This window comes from Petromyzon marinus, chromosome 85, assembly GCF_048934315.1.
Source record: "Petromyzon marinus isolate PM22_M1 ecotype Great Lakes invasive population chromosome 85, UKy_Petmar_22M1.pri1.0, whole genome shotgun sequence".
NCBI lineage: Eukaryota > Metazoa > Chordata > Hyperoartia > Petromyzontiformes > Petromyzontidae > Petromyzon > Petromyzon marinus.
Genome location: NC_133750.1, coordinates 1,834,127 through 1,855,069, shown reverse-complemented (window position 1 = coordinate 1,855,069; position 20,943 = coordinate 1,834,127). Strand labels below are relative to the sequence as shown.

The 20,943-nt window shown below is 45.5% G+C and overlaps 2 protein-coding genes across 2 annotated transcripts in view; both read right to left on the bottom strand.

The window, feature by feature from the left end:
* The window catches only part of LOC142907914 (uncharacterized), a 48,027-nt gene that overhangs the window by 19,576 nt on the left and 7,508 nt on the right, over nucleotides 1-20,943 (bottom strand). The gene's annotated exons all lie outside the window — the stretch shown is intronic.
* Nucleotides 5,273-20,943, bottom strand: part of LOC116936926 (uncharacterized) — a 31,974-nt gene continuing 16,303 nt past the window's right edge. Inside the window, exons 5-7 of the mRNA XM_076057947.1 lie at nucleotides 14,194-14,265; nucleotides 12,044-12,114; nucleotides 5,273-8,830 (exon numbers count right to left, since the gene is read on the bottom strand). Of these exons, the coding sequence (XP_075914062.1) occupies nucleotides 7,438-8,830; nucleotides 12,044-12,114; nucleotides 14,194-14,265 (1,536 nt within the window). The 3' untranslated portion in view covers nucleotides 5,273-7,437. The remainder of the gene's footprint in view (nucleotides 8,831-12,043; nucleotides 12,115-14,193; nucleotides 14,266-20,943) is intronic.

Genomic DNA, 20,943 nt, shown 5'->3' with positions numbered 1-20,943 from the left:
TAAGAAATAAAGGGAAAGGAAATAATCGTTCCAGAGTATAATAAATAATATTTTATATGGCATATTATACATTAATGGGGTTAAAATAATTTAGACACTACTCATTACTAAAATGCATACGTAAATTAAAATAAATGCATAAGTAAATTAAAGTAAATTGAAATAAAAATTAAATAGAACATCATACTCATAACCAAAGAGTATGGATCCTTGCAGTCACGAAAGCTTTAAATCTAAAATAGAACATCACTTTACCTTGCTGAGGGGAGTTGATAGCCTACGAGGATGGTGGTGAGAAGGGGAGGAGATGTTATTTTATGGAAGGAGAGTCCCCTTCCATTAAAACTTCAGCAAGCTGATATTCTGGGTTTTTTTTCTCTTTTCTGCGTTTTTTTTCTTGACATGGACCTGGTTGAGGCTCACTAGGTTTGAGTTTTACTAAAAACCTGTCCATTGAAATTTGTTTTTGCCTTCTAAGAATGTTACTGTAGTGTGACATTGTCTGGTCATTCCACACAATACTGTTACGGCTTGTTAGAGCCATACAAGTTCTAGCAAGCGCTTCGTATCCCAAGCAAGACGTCGTATCCCAAGACATTTTTTTCGCGTCAAAACACGACGTATACCCAATTCGACGTACTCCAAAGCGGTCGTATACCGAGGTACCACTATACGTGACTTTACCGAAAGAACCAAGAATATATATTTTCATCAGCTACGAAACGCTCCCTGGCCTATCGCTCCGCACGAAGCTGCGTGGAGCAGTCTGCATGAAAGTTCTGCGCCAGTGGGAAACTCTCAGACTGCCCCACGCCTCCATGCAGATTGAGCTGAGCCGAGTGATGGCGCATTCTATTTTGACTTAAAACTTTAGTGACAGCAGGAATTAATATTCTTGGTTCTTTCGGTAAAGTCACGTAAATTAAAAAAATAATGTTACACTAAAGAAAAAATATAATAAAATGACAATTTAAATAATACAAATAAAATGTGTATTTTTATTTTCTATTTACGTGACCGAAAGAACTAAGGATATGGTAGCGCATTCTCTATTTATTGCAGAGGTTACAGGTTTAAATCCGACAGGCACACCTGGCTACCCCAGTAACATTCACCAAAATATGCGCAGTCTGCTTAACGGCAGCTGTAAAACATAGCGTTGTGTCATTCACAACGCACAGGTCATTGCATGTTGGTGTCACAGTCAAAATTTGGGTAATTCCAAACATTATCCAGAAATAAACACAAGGGAGATGGCGTGTCAATGGTCGCCCCCTACCGACAGACTCATGTCCACGTGCAGGTCGGTGCAGGGCCACATTGTGCCACACAGGGGCAGCTGCCACTTAGGGGGCGCCCTTCAATTGTTTGAGATGAGATTCGATACGGAACACTGAGTTGCTGAGGCAATTAGGCAAGCGACTTATGAGTGAAAATATGATGTTGGTAACGTAGTGAATGCTTGGGAGCTTCATTGTCTCTCGCTCCTGCCGACAGACTTACCCAGCCTCCACAGATACCAGCCGCTCCTACTGTGCAGGTTCAGCTACGAATGGTTCGAAAGAAGTTCAACGTGCACACAAACTCACACAAAGACACAAAGATTAGCATGGTTGGTTACGTATGGTTCGAAAGAAGTTCTAGATACACACAGACTCACACAGAGACCCATAGATTACCACAGTTGGTTACATATGGTGCGAAAGAAGTTCAACATACACACAGATACCTATAGATTAGCACGGTTGGCTCTGTATGGTGCGAAAGAAACTTTCAGATATACACAGAGATGAGGAGCAAGTTTGAGTTGAGTGTAGTCGTTGGCCGTGGAAGATGAATAGGCGCGTGTTGCTGACAGTAGTTGAATACAGTTGGATAGACGCTGATAGAGAAACAACCGCCATTCGCCACTAAGTTGTGGAGACGTCACCACGACGTTTGTGCCAGGCTATGTGCACCTTGAGGCCACGTGAAGCGTCGAACGCTCGCCGGCAGGTCACGGGGCAGACCCAGGAGCCACGGGTCGACTGAGACAACTAGCTGATGCACCACCTGTGCCCCCTACTGTGCCAACTTGATGTGCTTTAGCCACCCGGCGCTCTGCTCATTGTTGTGAGCGTCGCTCCTCCGCCCTCCGTTGATGTTGGCGGGCGACTGCCTTGGGTTGAGCTGTGTAGACTCGTCCTAAGCCATCAGATTCACCATCAGCAGCACGTCGCTTCCATTTTTTTTAGCAGTCCATGTATAGTAGGAGGGAACTTAATGGTAGAGCAGGTTGGCAGCAAATGGGTTACTTGGGCACGAAACAAAGAATGCTATAAGGGTGGTATCTTGTGGAGCCAGGGCCTGCGGTTGGGCATTTCCTTTGGTGACGTAGATGCGTTGGCCATTTTGGAGGTGAAGTGCCAAATGGACTGTGGGGAAGCCAAGAATTCTGCAAATGGCCTCATTGTTGCTGATGTATGTTCCTTGGAAAAAAAGTTTGAGTTCATGCACACTTTGCCCCTCTGTTTTGTAAGCCAAAGACAGCCATGTCAGAGCCTTTGTTGATGTATTGGCAAACAAATTTCACTTTAAAGTGGGCCTGGAAGATCTTGCACAGAAGAGGGCAGTAGGGAATGATCCACCGGTTGTGAACCTTAATTAGCGAGTTAGTGGCAGGTCTGAGTGGTGTTTGAATTCCACTATGCTCAGTATTTCTGCGACGATATAGAGGATAGCCATCATGGGCCGACTGAGCGTCTTGCCAGTAGTTCCATGGATATTTCTTGGTACACCTGTGGTCTTGCATACATGGCGCATTTGGATGGAATTGGGCACATTCGGCCATGGACCATTTGGTTGCAGACCACGTAGAAAAAGGGCAGGGTCTTGATGGGGGTGAGGTAGCTCAGCACTGATAAATGTGTCAATGTGACTTGCATTGTTTCCCTCATCCATAGCGAAATGTGAGCATGAGGAAGACGACGTTTGTGCCACCCAATGGTGTGCAAGTTACTGCTTGTCTATCCAAAGACGCCGCCTTCGTTGGTCGTAATAAGCATCATGAGGTCATAAACTTTGAGTTTTAAGACCCTCACTAAGATTTCATGTCTGCCTGGTGGCTTTTGGATTGGATAAGGGTAAACCTGGATCTCCTTTCATTTGGGATTGCAAGTGAAGGTGATGAAGAGATGGAGAGTGGCATATTGACTAATGTATGTCATGGCATCCTGAGTCTTCTCATGCATGTATCTTGGTGGAGCTGTGAAGGATTAAGGCACAATAACTAATCCGCCCGCATTTTTACCGTTTGCATCTCCTTCGGCATTGATGGCGTCCCAGAGATGAGCATACTGTTCACACACAGGCGATTTAGATTCAGTTGAATGTAAAGAAGGCGCTCACTCTCAATGTTGGCATACTCTTCGACACCATACTGGTGAAAGAGGTTGGTGCACCATAATATGGTTCCTCCTCTGTCATAATCACGAGGGAATAGAAGTTTTTTTTAGAGGAGACAGTTTTGTGAGGATGTTTGTTTTGCAGCTTTGTAATTGGAGGAATCTTGATGTGGTACCCATCTTGGCCTTGCGACAGGAAAATGTGTTATTGTAGGGAATCATATGCTCTGTTAGTGTCAGGAAATCGTGCGATTTTGGTATGGAAGAACACTGTCTCTCTCACAATGTTTCTCACCCACTGTAAGAAAGCAAGGTCAACAATATTTGGGGCATTGAACCTCCCAGCATGCTCGCCGCTTTGCCGGAAAGTAATGGTGCGGTACGGCAAAATTTTAATGGGTGATGTTCCCACGAATGTAACAAAACGATAGACGAAATGCAATGGGCTGTAACTAAGAAAGTCCAACGTATTTAGCAGTATAACATATTAATCAGCATCACAGTACTACGTATCAGTAAAAAGCGTGACGTGAGCAATCGAAACAATAGAAATGCATTGAAGAAATAATCTGAAATAAGTGTACATTAAAGAGCAGCAGTATGCACAGGTGAGTTGAGAAGCAGGCTACAGTCTAGATTATAGACTGCCAGTACACTGACTCAATGACATAAGCATTGCTACAGTCGACATAAAAAGCTGGCAATACGGTCAGCAGCTGAAAAAGCAGGATAAAGTCGACATGAAAGGCTGGCAGTACACTGAGTGAGGTAAAGAAGCAGGCAACAGATTATAAACTGGCATACATTCAATGCCCAAAAGCCAAATTAGCAGTGTAGATAATAGTGTCAGTGTAGATAATAGAGTGCCAGTGCATTGATGTTAATTAATGAGCATGCAGCAGGCAACAGCAGACTGGCAGTACACCGTCGCAGCGTCATAAAAACATAGCTAAAAAGAAAATATTTAGCAACCAAATAATGAAATATTAGTTTCCTGCATACAAACATTATTGTAATATTTGTCAACTTATTTGTTTCATAATAGTAAACAATAAGCCCGAGTTCCTCGTGAAAGATTGAATAAAACTGTACCTTACATTGCCGTGGTGAGGCCTAGTCCCATGCATAGTCCGCGGCCTCGCCTATATTGCCCAGCCGGAGGCAGTAACACATTGCCAGGCTGGGGGCTGGGCAACTTTTCCCACCCGCAGTGCAATGATATCTTAAGCGCTCTAATACTAATATCTACGGACTTTTAGCAGTAACTGCATGCATTGGATAATGAACCTCAGCGTTGTGTGTATATTTTTTAGCATTGTGAACGCGAATTAACTTTTTTAGCGGTCGTGTGTGCGTTGCTAGGGGCGCAATTGCGTGCTTTGTCCCGCGGCGAGTGGCAAAAATAAATAACGAAATATCGCACAAAAACGCTAATTAAACAAATTTAAAGGTGACGGACGTGAAAAAGGAAGTGCTTGCCAACCACGGGGCTTACGGCGTGGTACCTGGCAATTTTTTGTACGGAAACCCCACCGTTAGAGAGACAAATCCCACGCAAGCACGTGAACAGGCAAAGAATGACATTTATATAAAACGCACAACTTTATCTGTGATAAACGCTGCACTTTGTCGTTTTCATGCAGGGGGCGCTGTAAACCTACTAGCCCCCTGCAGGAATGACGGAGGCCCAGGGACAGACGTTCGATCACGTTGGAATCGATCTGTAGACGGCGGTCTTCTCGCACGGCCAGCTCTGTGTCGCCTTATTTCGATCCCGCGATCCCAACCAGGTAAAAGTCCGCATCGAACCGAATCCTCGGCAAGGTCATCTACTTCACGACGAGAGAAAATTCACACGAAATGTCGTTTTCAAAAAAGTCTTCCAGATGTAAAATGATGCAAGCTTTTAATGAATAAATACAATTATCTAATTCAAAAATAATACAATTCAAAGTTTTTAATTTTAAAACTTCAAAACTGAGCACCGGGTGCTGCGTAAATGCGTCACTCGTGTCCAATTTTTTTGGTGACTTTCCTGGCCGGAGGCTGTAAATGGTTGTAACGAGAGCCGCTGGAAGGTCCGGCTTGCTTCAACCCATGGTTGTGAACATCCAGACGTTAATCAGCAAGGACCATTTCTTGTCCTAGTTCGCCAACATATAAGACCTCACGCAAAATTCTGAGTGTTGTTGTGGAGAATGTATCTACTAAATGTGCTCTGCCTTGGAACCGAATACAAATCTCTACTAAAAATGCGTTTCAAATGTGCTCTTAAAATTAGCTCCTTGCTATGAAGCAGATCAGCAGACATGACATCTTTCATTTATCGATCTCTCCACTAAACAAAGAAATGTTTTACACAAACTATAACTAGCACAGCCTTTTGGGAGTGCATCATTGATTCAGTGCAAGCCACCTGTGGACTCTGATTGGTGCACAGCGCCTCAAGAGCAGCCGGGCTTGCTTCAACCGATAGTTTCGAACATCCAGACGTTAATCAGCAAGGAGCATTTCTAGTCCTAGTTAGACAAAATCTACGTCTACACGTAATACAAAATTATAATTCGTGTTGTAGAGAATGTATCTCCTCTACGTGTAACTTTTAAGTGATATGCCTTGTAACTGATGAATGATCCGAATGTGCTCCCTATTGCAAAGACAATGAGTTGCTCCAGAGGCAGACGGTCCCTGAAAACACAAAAATACCCTTTGACCTCTATCACAAGAACAACAGGTCTCACCTGAGTTATCTGTACAGGTTACTTCCAAAACATACACTGTCCTAACATCACTTATTCAACGTTTGACCCTTATAGACAAAATGTTACATGTACGCACACAATCAGACAAGTATTCATTCTCAATTATTGACAGGCAAATTAACAAAATTTAATTACTGCACTGAAATATACTGCATCAGGTTACATCGCATTAACAAGCTATTTAATAAAATACGCACCGTCCGATTAACAGTGTATGTGTAGTGGGTTCTCACTCGACAGAGACGGCGAAGTGGAGGCAACACTTTATTGTAACTCAGCACAGGGCAACGTATACAATACTTGAAGGGGTAACGGCCCCTTCACCCGTACTATTCTGGGATATACCCCTAGGCTATCTGCCTATCCACCTACGCTCCCAGGTCCTCCGCTAAGGGCTTTAAGGGAGGCTACCTGACCTGGCCCTGCCAAGGCTCAGGTCCCGACCACCAGCCACACAGACCCGGCCCTTAGAAGGACATCGACTCTGAGGCTCTCGGGTCACACCGCTCGCTTGCGCTGCCCGGCCCTGAGGACAGCGGGTCAGAGGAGTTCCAGGGTCTATCTAGCCGGTCTTCAGTCTTTAGCTGGGTTTTTTGACTTGGGCTCGCGAACACTGCCCCTATCTCTCTGGCTCCCCGTCTTTTATACCAATTCCCCACCGAAGGGCGGGGTTCTGAGGGATCACAGCACACCCCGCAGCCCCCACCCGATGGGAGGGGCGCGGGGGATCCAAAGCCCACAGCCCCCTGCGGGTAAGCCAAGGGTGCTAGCTGTAACCGATGTGTTGTCCTGTAACGCCACTACATATGTACAACATACTATTGTGCCATTCAAAACGCACAGGTCATTGCATGTTGGTGTCACGGTCAAAATTGGGGTAATTCCAAACATGATCCAGAAATTGCACAACGGACATGGCACGTCAATGATCGCCCCCTACTGACAGGCTCTTGTCCACATGCAGGCCGGTGCAGGGCCACCACCTTGTGCCACACAGGGGCAGCTGCTACTTGGGGATGCTCTTCGAGTGTTTGAAACGAGATACGACACAAAACTCTGAATTGCCGAGGCGATTAAGCAAGCACCATTTAAATGCAATTGATAACATAGTCAATGCTTGGGAGCTTATTGGCTTTCGCTCCTGGTTAGAGATCTACCCAACCCACAGGTCCACAAAGACTGGCCGCTCTTACCCTGCAGGTTGAACCTAGGAATTGAGTGTTCAACTTCACATTCTTGTCATTAAAAGCCTGTGACAAAGGTGCATTTATTGGAGCGACATCGTCCCAAGCTTACACATGTACCGGGTCTCCATTTGACTTTGTATTGTCTCGGAGGAAGTCCACCCACACCTCCACTTCCACAAACTGCTGGGAGTTGCCTCGCTCTACCTCACAGTCAGAATTCTCCTCCTGCTTCACGTTGCATCCACCGACGTGAAGGTCCCATTTTGGAGTTGAATCTTCATCTTCACATTTTACCTTCACTTCTTCGCTCTTCACCATCACTTCTTCGCTCTTCACCATCACTTCTTCACATTTCACCTTCACCTCTTCATATTTCACCTTGATACCTTTAAAAGTGTCCAAGCTGGGATTTTCTTCCAGTTCTTGTTTGATGAGGGATGGGCTCATTGCGGCACTTTGAGTTTCACAAGCTGATTTCAGACTCCACTCCTTGTGGATCTTCTGATGCTTGTGTGATTTCTGGTGTCTTTGAAGATGTGGTGACCGTGCAAACGCCATCCCACACAGAGTACACCTGAAGGGTTTCTCTCCTGTGTGTGTTCTCTGGTGTGCTACAAGAGCAGATGAATGTGCAAACGCCTTCCCACACACACTGCACCTGAAGGGTTTCTCTCCCGTGTGTGTTCTCTGGTGTCTTTCAAGAGCAGATGACTGTGCAAACGCCTTTCCACACACACTGCACTTGAAAGGTTTCTCTCCCGTGTGTGTTTTCTGGTGTGCCACAAGAGCAGATGAATATGAAAATGCCTTCCCACACACACTGCACTTGAAGGGTTTCTCTCCAGTGTGTCTTCTCTGGTGCGCTACAAGAGTAGATGAACGTGCAAACGCCTTCCCACACACACTGCACCTGAAGGGTTTCTCTCCCGTGTGTGTTCTCTGGTGTGTTACAAGAGTAGATGACTGTGCAAACGCCTTCCCACACACACTGCACTTGAAGGGTTTCTCTCCCGTGTGTGTTGTCTGGTGTTTTACAAGAGTAGATGAAAGTGCAAATGCCTTCCCACACACACTGCACTTGAAGGGTTTCTCTCCCGTGTGTGTTCTCTGGTGTTTTTTAAGAGCAGATGACTGTGCAAACTCCTTCCCACACACACTGCACTTGAAGGGTTTCTCTCCCGTGTGTGTTGTCTGGTGTTTTACAAGAGTAGATGAAAGTGCAAACGCCTTCCCACACAAACTGCACTTGAAGGGTTTCTCTCCCGTGTGTGTTGTCTGGTGTTTTACAAGAGTAGATGACTGTGCAAACGCCTTCCCACACACACTGCACTTGAAGGGTTTCTCTCCTGTGTGAGTTCTCTGGTGCTGTGTAAAATGTTCAGGACGATCCGTGCTGTATGCACACCGGTCGCATTGTTGCCTTATTGCACCGAGCCGCGCCGAGTGCCTTTGCTCCATCAGACCAATTCTGCAGAGGAAGCGACAGAGGAAGCGACAGCTGCAGACAGAAAAAAAGAATATCCACACCATCTACATGTCAGTATCGATGCACAGAGGAATGCATATATACACAATAACACATGACTTACATGTCTACAGTGGTACCCCGGAGATCGAACTTAATTCGTTCCAGAAGGCCATTCGAACACCGATTTGTTCAAACACCGAATTAATTTTCCACATAAGAATGAATGTAAATGACATTAATTGGTTCCAGACACAATAAATCTCTCATTATAAAGCATTTTTACACGTAGTTTACAGTAATTACATGCATAGAATCATACAAAAAAAAACAAGAAACACAATTAATAAATGGAATAAATAAATACACGGAATAAATGAAATAAATGAACATAGAACTTCACTTTACCTGTAGTAAGGAGAGTTGATGGCTTGAGTGGAAGGTGGTGAGGAGGAGGTGGTAAAACCTTAGTCTGGGCAAGCGTCATGCACGCTGCTCGCCATACGCGTCTCAGCCGTACAGGTTCTTTCAAGTCGCGATGGCCCGTTCGACCTCCAAATTTCGTTCGGTTTCCGGGGCAAAAAATGTTCGGAAATAACGTTTGAACACCGATTTGTTCGAGTTCGGGTGCATTCGATCTCCGAGGTTCTTCTGGATACTTATTCATATATTCATGATATAGTGAAAAAGTGTCCCAAATTCATCACACGGGCTGTTATGGCACACAATGAGAGGGCAAATGGTCACAAACGTGCCTGGAAGCCCTCGTATCTTCACAATGAATGTTAACCCAAAACTCCGAGTGCACAATTTCGGCTGTCTGGCTTCAAAATTAATATTTATGAAAGCTAAATTCAGCTGACATAGCAAAGGGTGTTAAAAATTAATATTATTTGTGTTATGCAGAAATGTATAAATTAATGTTCAATCGCAACTTAGAGGTGTGAAGCCAGGCAGAGATGTCCTTGAATGCTAGGATGAACAGTTCTGACTTCAGCTGCACGTGTGCTGTGATCATTTCCTGACTCCATTCTTACAAAGAGTTCCAGAGGAAAATAAAAATAAACTACTGTTTTAATCTCACCTCCGTGCTCAATAGAGTTAAATGACTTTACTACAAATACAAACTTGACACTGTCACACACTCAGAGGCGGAGTCAGGATTTTCAGGTCGAGGGGGACAACCCCTCCAGCAATAAAAAAAAATATAGGAGTTATTAGTAAGGAGTTGTTAGTTAGGAGTTGTTAGTAAGGAGTTGTTAGTAAGGACTTGTCCCTTGCTTTTTATTCGACGCGTGTGATCGGCATCGCGCTCGCTGAAGGTGTTTGCCTTCAGGGAAGTCGTGTACTGTATACGGAACTGCGCACAATTCTGCGAGTCGCTTGTAACTGCTTTGCCGTTACTTATTGCCAATTACGGACTCGGACTGTTGTTCTGTCATCTCATAGAGTCCCTGGCACGTAATAATATGCCACACGGTGGCAATGGGGGTCGCAAAATGCTGATTAATCTATATACAAAAAAGGGGTAATTTGTGAATGTGCCTGTTCGAAATGTTTAGCATACTTCCCGACATGCAACAAACTTGAAATTTGGCATGTGGGTAGCTTCCAGACTGTACACATTGCAAAAAGTATAAAAATAGACTATGTCACATCTGTGATGCCACCCGCATGCGGCAGCGTTACGCAGTGTGCCTGCTGACGTCACACATCCCCCCCCCAAACACTCCGTGTAGGCCGTGTTTTAATCCAAGACAAGAATCCAAGTCCCGGGCAAAGACGGGTAGTAAAGCTAGTCTATATAAAAAAGGGAAATTTGTGGATGTATGTGTGTCTGTTCGAAATGTTTAGCATACTTCCCAACATGCAACACACTTGAAATTTGGCATGTGGGTAGGTTCCATACTGTACACAATGTAATAAGTATAAAAATAGACTTTTGTATTTTAAGGGGGGGGGGGGAGAAATGACCATGAAATGTGTGGCTTCAACCCACAACACACCTGAGTTAAGAGCTCTGCAATGCTTACCCCTACCATATGGCTCTTCGCGTGCCGTACTTCTAGAGCTGTTAACAGCGTGCCGGGAGATTTTAGGTGGCGCTTCGCTCCTGGCCGATTAAGTCACTGGCTTCTTGGAGTTTCAATACATATCCGTGTGAAGAACGGGTAGACCTGCTATCTTAAATATAAAGCAGAAATTACATATGTTTGTTTGTGTGAAGCAGCAAAAACTCTCCAAAGCTGAGCTCTGGCATCAGGAAATTTGCACAGCTTATGCTGTCTGGAATTTCTAAGTGAACGCGACTATTTTCAGCTTGCCAAGTAATTCCCTTGCCGAGTTGCCAAAATCGACATTACATAAAAGTGGGTTAAGGTTAAATTTCCTTCAGTGAAAAACATCCGATTTAGTTAAATTAATTTGTTTCAGGTTTTTCTTTCTTGCAAGCATACATTTTTCAGGGTTTTTCAGTTAAATAATGGAATATGAAATTAATCCAAGACAATAATCCAAGTCCCGGGCGAAGGCGGGTAGTGAAGCTAGTTACTAATAAACCCCAATGATCCGATCAAAATTAGGGATTTCCATCGGATCGTTGGGGGGGCACGTGCCACCCCACCCCCACTGGCTCCACCACTGTCACACACTGGCATCGTTCACAGGTGGTGGTGTGTCCAGACCCACGCCTGGCCACCTTCACCTGCTCAGTATTAATGCTTCCTCCCTCACTCCACCAAGTAATTCAATGAGGATCAATCAACACAGCCGAGGCTGCGTGCTACTCTCTCTCTACCCGTGGTAGAGTGGATTTCCTTCCCGATCCCCACCGCCACGCGTCAAGAGTGAACACCGCCACGCGTCTAGAGTGAACACCGCCACGCGTCTAGAGTGAACACCGCCACGCGTCTAGAGTGAACACCGCCACGCGTCTAGAGTGAACACCGCCACTCGTCTAGAGTGAACAACGCCACGCGTCTAGAGTGAACACCGCCACACGTCTAGAGTGAACACCGCCATGCGTCTACAGTGAACGCCGCCATGCGTATAGAGTGAACACCACCACGCGTCTAGAGTGAACACCACCACGCGTCTAGAGTGAACACCGCCATGCGTCTACAGTGAACGCCGCCATGCGTATAGAGTGAACACCACCACGCGTCTAGAGTGAACACCACCACACGTCTAGAGTGAACCCCGCCACGCGTCTAGAGTGAACACCACCACGCTGTTGACAAGCCCCACCTTGTTGTTGTTGTTGTGGGCAGGTCGCTTCTGAAAACAAGAGTGGTATAGAAGCTCAACGCGGGCGTGGCCTGGTAAAAAATGAAAAAAAACTGTGAATATTTTAAATAAAACAAAGTTACAAAGTAGCGAGCCAGGTGAAGAGAAATTAAAACTTAAGGAAGATACTCTTTGGTTCTTTCGGTAAAGTCACATAGAAAGAAAATAATAATTAAATAATGACATACGTTTCGATTGCAACACAAGGAATCATGATCAGGTACAAATGAAAGAGGAAACTAACATCGTAAACTTAGAAATATAATCCAATACAACACAGAGAGTCGGCTAACATAACAGTCAACACCCCACGTGGTTGATTACGTTCTTCCAAAGATTGCTAAATTTGAGAGAGAAAACACAGACACGGAGACACAGACAGACACACAAGCAGAGAGAGATAACACAGACACACAGAGACAGACACACACAGACACACAGAGAGAGATGACACAGAGACACACAGAGAGAGACACACAAAGGTACACAGAGAAACAACGCCTCTGTGTCGAGGCCTTAAATAGAGAGGGGGCAGAGAGGGGGGGGGGTAGAGATGGGGGGGTAGAGATGGGGGGGGGTGTAGAGAAATTAACAAGTCAATGCAAGGCCGTCGCCATGGAGTCAACATTGGGGGAGACCAAATCTTCCAGGGGGTCTGGGGTCCCCCCCCAGAAAAAATATCTTAAATTTTAAAACTCATTTCCTGCCTGAAATATAAAAAAATTCACTAACACATGGGCATTTTTTACAATAATGCCTAATAGTGTATTGTATTACATTGCTCTGTTTTTTCCCTTTTCTCGTTTAATAGTATGTAATGGCAGAGATTAGGGATTCATAAAGTACAACTATAACCACAATCATATAAACAGAAATCTATGCATTGTTATATGAAGACAAGTCCAGATTTTGTGGCCAAGGTTTAGCAAATTGTTGTTTTTATTAACATAGCATCGCAATTATTATTTTACAAAATATTTTAATAGCAATATATTTGGGGGGACATTTTGAGTATATTTGATTGAGAGGGATGCGTCCCCCCCAATATATAATAATTATAATATATTATAAGTATTATATTATAATATATTATATTTACGGCTTTGTGTCAATGAGAGATTTGGAGGTTTGGTGACTGCATTGCACACATAGACACAGAGAGAGATGACACAGAGACACGCAGAGAGACACACACATAGACACACAGAGAGAGATGACACAGAGACACACAGAGAGACACACACAGAGACACACAGAGAGAGATGACATAGAGACACACAGAGAGAGACACACAGAGACACACAGAGAGAGATGACACAGACACACAGAGACACACATAGACACACAGAGACACACACAGACACACAGAGAAACAACGCCTCTGTGTCGAGGCCTTAAATAGAGAGGGGGCAGAGGGGGGGGTAGAGAAATTAACATGTCAATGCAAGGCCGTAGCCATGGAGTCAACATTGGATGTCCTCCCCCAATATATATTATAATGATAATATATTACTCTAATATATTATAATATATTATTACATATTATTAAAATATATTATAATTTATTTTATACTATAATTAAAATTATTATAACAATTAGAATATGTTATAATCTAATATGTTATAATAATTATAATATAATTATAATATATTATACTATATTATAATAATTATAATATATATTATAATAATTATAATATATTATGACTACGGCCTTGTGTCAATGAGAGATTTGGAGGTTTGGTGACTGCAGGAAATAAAAGCGCGACAACACGAGGACACACAGAGAGAGATAAAGCACACTTAATCAAACAAACTGAGTAAAATTTGTAAATGTAATGCAATGCAACGCAGAGAGTCGGTCAACACACAATTAACGCATAGCCTGGTTGATTACGTTCTTCCAAAGATTGCTAAATTAAGCAAGAGAATTGAAGCAAACGCGATCAGGCGAGGGCAGGAGGCAAGGCCCCGCGTTGTAAAATTCCAACCTGGACATCGCTTCCATGCTCGCTGCTACTCAGTTGACATCCCTACGAGAGAGCGAGGCTCTACCTCGGTAAACAACAACAACCACAACCACCACCACAACCACCACGAGAATTTCTCACCTCGGATTTCAGTGCACGGCGGAGCGGAAACTTCCTGTTACCTCGCGACGTCACGCGGCCGCAGGTGACATGACGTCACTTGTGGGTTACATGACACTCCACTCCCACAACGAGCGGGTCTTAAATAAATTAAATTTTGATTTAAAGCTTTCGTGACTGCAGTAATTCATATTCTTAGCTCTTTCGGTAAAGTCACGTTGAAGGGAAACAATAAAATAAAATATATAAAACAATAAAAACTCTCACGACACACCTGATGACGACCGTTTGTTATGGTCGAAACGTCGTGAGAATTTTTATTGTTTTATATATATTTTATTATTTCCCTTCAACGTGACTTTACCGAAAGAGCTAAGGATATTAAATAAATTATGTTAATGAGCCCGGCCCACACGTAGAGGGATAGGGAGTGGGTGCCGAACCCGTCGCAATAAACTCGCGACGCCTATCACGAATGCATTGTTAATATGCCGCCAGACACTGGGCGTGGCTTTGCCCAAATAAGGATTGTACTTGAACAGATAACAGAAGTGACCCAGGCAGAGGTGACGTCACGCTCGAGCACAATACAACAACAACAACCGCCATTCGCCACTAAGTGGCGGTGACGTCACCACGATGCTTGTGCCAGGCTATGTGCACCCTGAGGCCACGTGAAGTGTCGAACGCCCGCTGGCAGGAGGTCACGGGGCAGACCCAGGTGCCACGGGTCGACTGACTGAGATGACTGGCTGATGCACCACCTGTGCCCCCTACTGTGCCAACCTGCTGTGCTTTAGCCACCCGGCGCTCCGCTCGTTGTTGCGAGCGTCGCTCCTCCGCCCTCCGTTGTTGTTGGAGGGCGACTGCCTCCAACTGCCCAGTAGCATCCTTCACGAGCCTCCTCCACAGAGGCCGATCTTGACACCGCTGGTACCAGTCATCGGCAAGTCCACTCAGCTCCACGTCCTCCTGTACCACATCACTCCATCTCTTCTCTAGCCCGTGCCGCGCCCGCTTAGCCCCCTCAATCCGGCCAAACAAAAGCTGTTTCGGCATGCGGTGGCTGGGCATGCGGGCTACATGACCCAGCCATCGCAGCCTTGCCTGCCGGAGGAGCTCACCGATGGGACCCTGCCCAGATCTTTCAAGGATTTGTGAGCTCCTCACACAATCCAGTCTGGTTAAACCCAGGATGGATCGTAGGCAGACCAGCCTAAATGTTTCTAACCGGCGAAGATGTTCCATTAGGGGGGTCCACGTTTCGCAAGCGTAGAGAAGGGAGGGAATGACCGTGGCCGAGAAGACCTGAAGCTTAGTGCGGAGCGACAGACCAGGTAGCTTCCACACAGCGTTACGCAACCGATGAAAAGATATTGCCGCTCGACTGATTCGGAGTGAGACCTCTGCTGTTAAACTGGAGCCAGTCATAAGCACACTGCCCAGGTATGGGAAACTCTCCACTCTCTCCACAACTGCCCCATCACCGATTGGGAGTTGTGGGGGTTGAGTGTCCGATGGTACAAAATACCCAGGCAGGTGCTTAGTTTTGGTGGGGCTGATGGTAAGGCCCCACCTCTTAGTGGCACACTCCAGTCTCAGCAGCAGCGTCTCCAACTCCTCCTCTGACTGAGCAGCTATTACCAAGTCGTCAGCATACATAACGTGGTTGAGCAATAGGGAGCCATCCCTTGACCGCACCCGGGCATCGATTAGCCTCCCATTATATCTGTACCATATGGAGATTCCCCCGGTACAGCTATTGAAGGCTTCACGAACTACGTGGTCAAAATAGATGTTAAATAATGTGGGAGCCAGAGGACATCCCTGTCGCACCCCAAGGTGTACAGGGAATGGCTCTGACTCCCGGCCACGTAGTTTTACCCGGGCCCGCTCACCATCATGAAGGTCCTTAATGATCGTGAGCAGAGGGTCAGGTACTCCAAAAGCACGAAGAACGACCCAGAGCCCAGGCCTACTGATGGTATCATAGGCCTTGACCAGGTCAATAAAGCAGAGATGTAGGTCTTGTTGGAATTCCCTACACCTCTGCTGTAGCAGACGGACAGAAAATATGGCATCTGTGCAGGACCGCCCTTTCCTGAAACCGCATTGGGGCTCCGCAAGCCTCTCCTCAGCGTGCCTGGCAAGGCGATGCTGAATAATCCTTGCCAGGACCTTTCCCGGCACACTGAGGAGTGAGATGCCCCTGTAGTTGTTACAGTCTGTGCGGTCCCCCTTCTTAAAAAGGGGGACCACCAGGGCATCCTTCCAATCCTGCGGAACCCGTCCAGTGGTCCAGACTGTTGTTATGATGTCATATAGGGCAGTCTGTGCACAAACGCCACCCTCCCTCAGCATTTCGCTTGGGAGATCATCTCTGCCCGCTGCCTTTCCTGGTCTCAGACTCCGGATCGCCTTCAATACTTCCTCAGCAGATGGCACCTCAGCCAGCCACTCACAGGGGGTTACTTCATCCAATATTTGAGGCACCGCAGCCTCAGCAGGGTCATCCTCACTTTGTGCCACGATGTTTTCCTGGCTGAGGGATTTTCCCTCCCCCAGGACCTCACAGAAATGCTCAGCAAATCTGCGAACCTGTTCCTGGGGGTCGGAAATTGGATCACCGTTTTTTCCCCTAATGATGGTAATAGGTGTGGCGCTGCAGGTTACTTTTTTGATGGAGTTAAATAGAGATTTGTGATCACGGGCCACTGAGGCAGACTCCATCTCCTCAGCAACCCGCGACCACCACCCATCCTTGCAGCGCCTCACGGCTCTCCGAACCTCCGAGCGAAGGCTGCGGTAAGCCTCCTCATTCTCTGATGTGGGATTCTGTAGCCGATGACAGTGGGCCTGTCGCTTTTTCTCAACCATCGTGAACAACTCCTCTGTCATCCAGGGTGTCTGGGGAGGTCTGGACCGCGTACCCAAAGCAGCCATTGCAGCTGCATGAGTCACAGTCCTAAACCTCGCCCATTTACCCTCGACATCAGGAGGAGTCGGGGACGATGCCAATCCCAGCCGCAAGCGATGATGAAATTCTCGCTTGCAACTTTCATCAGATAACTGAGACCAGGCCACTTTAGGTTGGAATGGGGTCCTGGGTGTACACCCACCACCGGAGTGGAAGAATGGCAGGCGCATCTTACAGATGACTAGTCGATGGTCAGAGGGTAGATCAGCTCCACGGTAGGTCCTGGTGTCAAGGACATGGGCTCGCATTCGCTGGTCCGTCACTATGTAGTCCAGCAGATGTTCTTGCTTGGACCCGGCATGCATCCATGATGTTGTGTGGATGCGCCGATGCCGGAACAGCGTGTTGGTAATTACAAGCCCATGGGCTGCACAAAAATCTAGCAGCCTCCTACCGTTGTTATTGAGCTGATCTGGCCCATGCCCTCCAATCACTCCAGACCAGGTGATACACTCACACATACACTCACACATACACTCACACACAGTGAGTGTATTGTGGGGGCAGTCATCTCAGTCAGTCGACCAATGGCATCTTTTCATCAATTTATTATTTTCCAACTTTTTAAAATTTAATTTATTATTTTATATATTGTTGTTTGTTTCCTATCTACGTGACTTTACCGAAAAAAACCAAGAATATGTATTATCATCAGCTGCGCCACGCTCTGTGGGAGCTCCCTGGCCTGTCGCTCCGCACGAAGCTGCGTGGAGCCCTCTGCAAGGAAGTTCTCTCAGGCTGACCCCCCCCACGCCTCCACGCAGATTGAGGCGAGCCGAGTGGAGGCGCATTCTATTTCGACTTAAAACTTTCGTGACTGCAGGAATTAATATTCTTGATTCCTTTGGTAAAGTCACGTAAATAAAAAAAATGTTTACATTAAAGAAACATTGTAAAATAAAATGACAATTTAAATAATACAAATAAAATCAAAACATTTTTTTTTCTATTTACGTGACTTTACCGAAAGAACCAAGAATATGGTAGCACATTCTCTATTTATTGCAGAGATTCAAGGTGCAAATCCGACAGGCACACCTGGCTACCGCAGTAACATTCACCACAATATGCGCAGTCTGCTTAACGGCAGCTGTGAAACATAGCGTTGTGTCATTCACAACGCACAGGTCATTGCATGTTGGTGTCACGGTCAAAATTGGGGCAATTCCAAACATTATCCAGAAACTACGCAACGGAGATGGCGCGTCAATGATCGCCCCCTACCGACAGACTCATGTCCACGTGCAGGCCGGTGCAGGGCCACCTTGTGCCACACAGGGGCAGCTGCCACTTACGGGGCGCCCTTAAATTGTTTGAGATGAGATTCGATACGAAACACTGAGTTGCTGAGGCAATTAGGCAAGCGACTTATGAGTGCAAATATGATGTTGGTAACGTAGTGATTGCTTGGAAGCTTCATTGTCTCACTTCTGCCGACAGAATTACCCAGCCTACAGGTCCACAGACACCAGCCGCTCCTACTCTGCAGGTTCAGTTGTGTACGGTTCTAAAGAAGTTCAACGTACACACAAACTCACACAGAGACCCAAAGATTAGCACGGTTGGCTACGTACCGTGTGAAAGAAGTTCAACGTACACACAAACTCAAACAGAGACACAAAGATTAGCACGGTTGGTTACGTATGGTTCGAAATAAGTTCTAGATACACAGACTCACACAGAGACCCATAGATTGCCACAGTTGGTTACATATGGTTCAAAAGATATACACAGAGATGAGCAAGTTTGAGTAGCATGTAGTCGTTAGCCGTGGAAGATGAACAGGCGCGTGTTGCTACTGACAGTAGTTGAATACGGTTGGATAGATGCTAATAGAGAGACAACCGCCATTCGCCACTAAGTTGTGGAGACGTCACCACGACGTTTGTGCCAGGCTATGTGCACCTTGAGGCCACGTGAAGCATCGATCGCTCGTCGGCAGGTCACGGGGCAGACCCAGGTGCCACGAGTCGACTGAGACAACTGGCTGATGCACCACCTATGCCCCCTACTGTGCCAACTTGATGTGCTTTAGCCACACGGCGCTCCGCTCGTTGTTGTGAGCGTCGCTCCTCCGCCCTCCGTTGATGTTGGCGGGCGGCTGCCTTGGGATGAGCTGTGTAGACTCGTCCTAAGCCATCAGATTCACCATCAGCAGCACGTCGCTTCCATTTTTTTTTGCAGTCCATGTATAGTAGGAGGGAACTTAATGGTAGAGCAGGTTGGCAGCAAACGGGTCACTTGGGCACAATGAAGTTATGCAAGTGTGATGTAATTATGCTGTTTAAGCTCGGCTTCGTTGTTTAGGGTTGTATCACCAATCGGGATAATACACTGAGTCTCGCTTGAACTTTTACTGATTATGTTTTAGTGTGTTTATATCAGGTCTCAAAATTAAAATCTCTCCGCAGGATACAGTTCTTATAATTAAGATTATTACGCATTAACTTAGGAAGGCACCACTCAGACACTTCTGGGTTAAGCAATTTTAATTTCTAAACAAAAACACAACACTCGAATATGCTAACTCTTATGCTTGGAATGTCAACACAGTACTCCTGGAGATGTCCTCCTCATTGATCCGTACACTTAACCGAGAAGATGGATTCTGATTTAGCAATCATTGGAAGGATTTGATAAACCATTTCAAGTCTTGATTGTTCACGCTTACGGTGGCTTTCTGACAGCATACATTAATTTTTCGTCTCCCTCCTCTTTTCAGAACATAGATGGACTCGTCCTTCTAAACAAACTGCCAAATTGCTGCCCGTGGTGCTAACGTTTTAAAAATAAATAAATACAAACACCGTTTAAAAATAAATAAATGCAAACCGCCACTTCTTTTAAATGTTTCTTGCCGTTGGGTTTCACACCTGATCATGACCGTTTGTGTTATGGTCGAAACGTCGTGAGAATTTTTTTTATTGTTTTATATATATTTTATTATTTTATTGTTTCCTTTCAACGTGACTTTACCGAAAGAGCTAAGAATATGAATTACTGCAGTCACGAAAGCTTTAAATACAAATTTATTTGGTTTCTGTTTATCGAAGACTTGTGATTTATCATCGTTATAACCACGTATATTCCTAGGGTTTATTGACCTTTGTTCCCCGTCTGTATCCAGGGATCCGTGCTGTTTATACTCGAGTTATATTTTGAAAGCCTGACTGCTGGAATTAATATTCTTTGGTTCTTTTGGTAAAGTCACGTACATAGCAAGATACAATAAGAAACAATGTGAGGTGAGAGTAATATAAGGTAAGTAATCATAAAAAAAGGCCAATGTGGATTGCAGTCTATAATATTGATTTGTTCTCGTTGCTAAGTTTCGAACTTTTACCGAAGTAAAAAAAAACGCCAGTTGTAACGTCCGTTTGCCCTGTTCTGTCTACGTTTTATGCCCCCCCCCCCCCCTTTTGCTGGGGTTTTAAAAAAATACATTTTATGGCTACTTCCTTGTCTGGTGTGAAGGCAGCTGGTGTGAGGGGTGAGGGGGTTCGCATCACCCCCCTTGTGTCCCCAAGCGACACCGCAATTGATTATTATATATATAAAAAATATTGGCAGAATTATTCTTAATATCGATTTTGGAAAAAGGCCTATATATGTATAGTAAAATGGGGATGTGACGTCATGTGTGCCGTCCAGTGCGATGACGTCACGGAACGTGGCGTCATGCACGCTAGGCAGGGCAATGACGTCATGTCTCCTCTAGTATTTAAGGGGGACCCCGTGACGAAAGCAGGGTCACTGTGGGAACGGGTAATGGTAGAAGGGTGAAGAGGGAACCA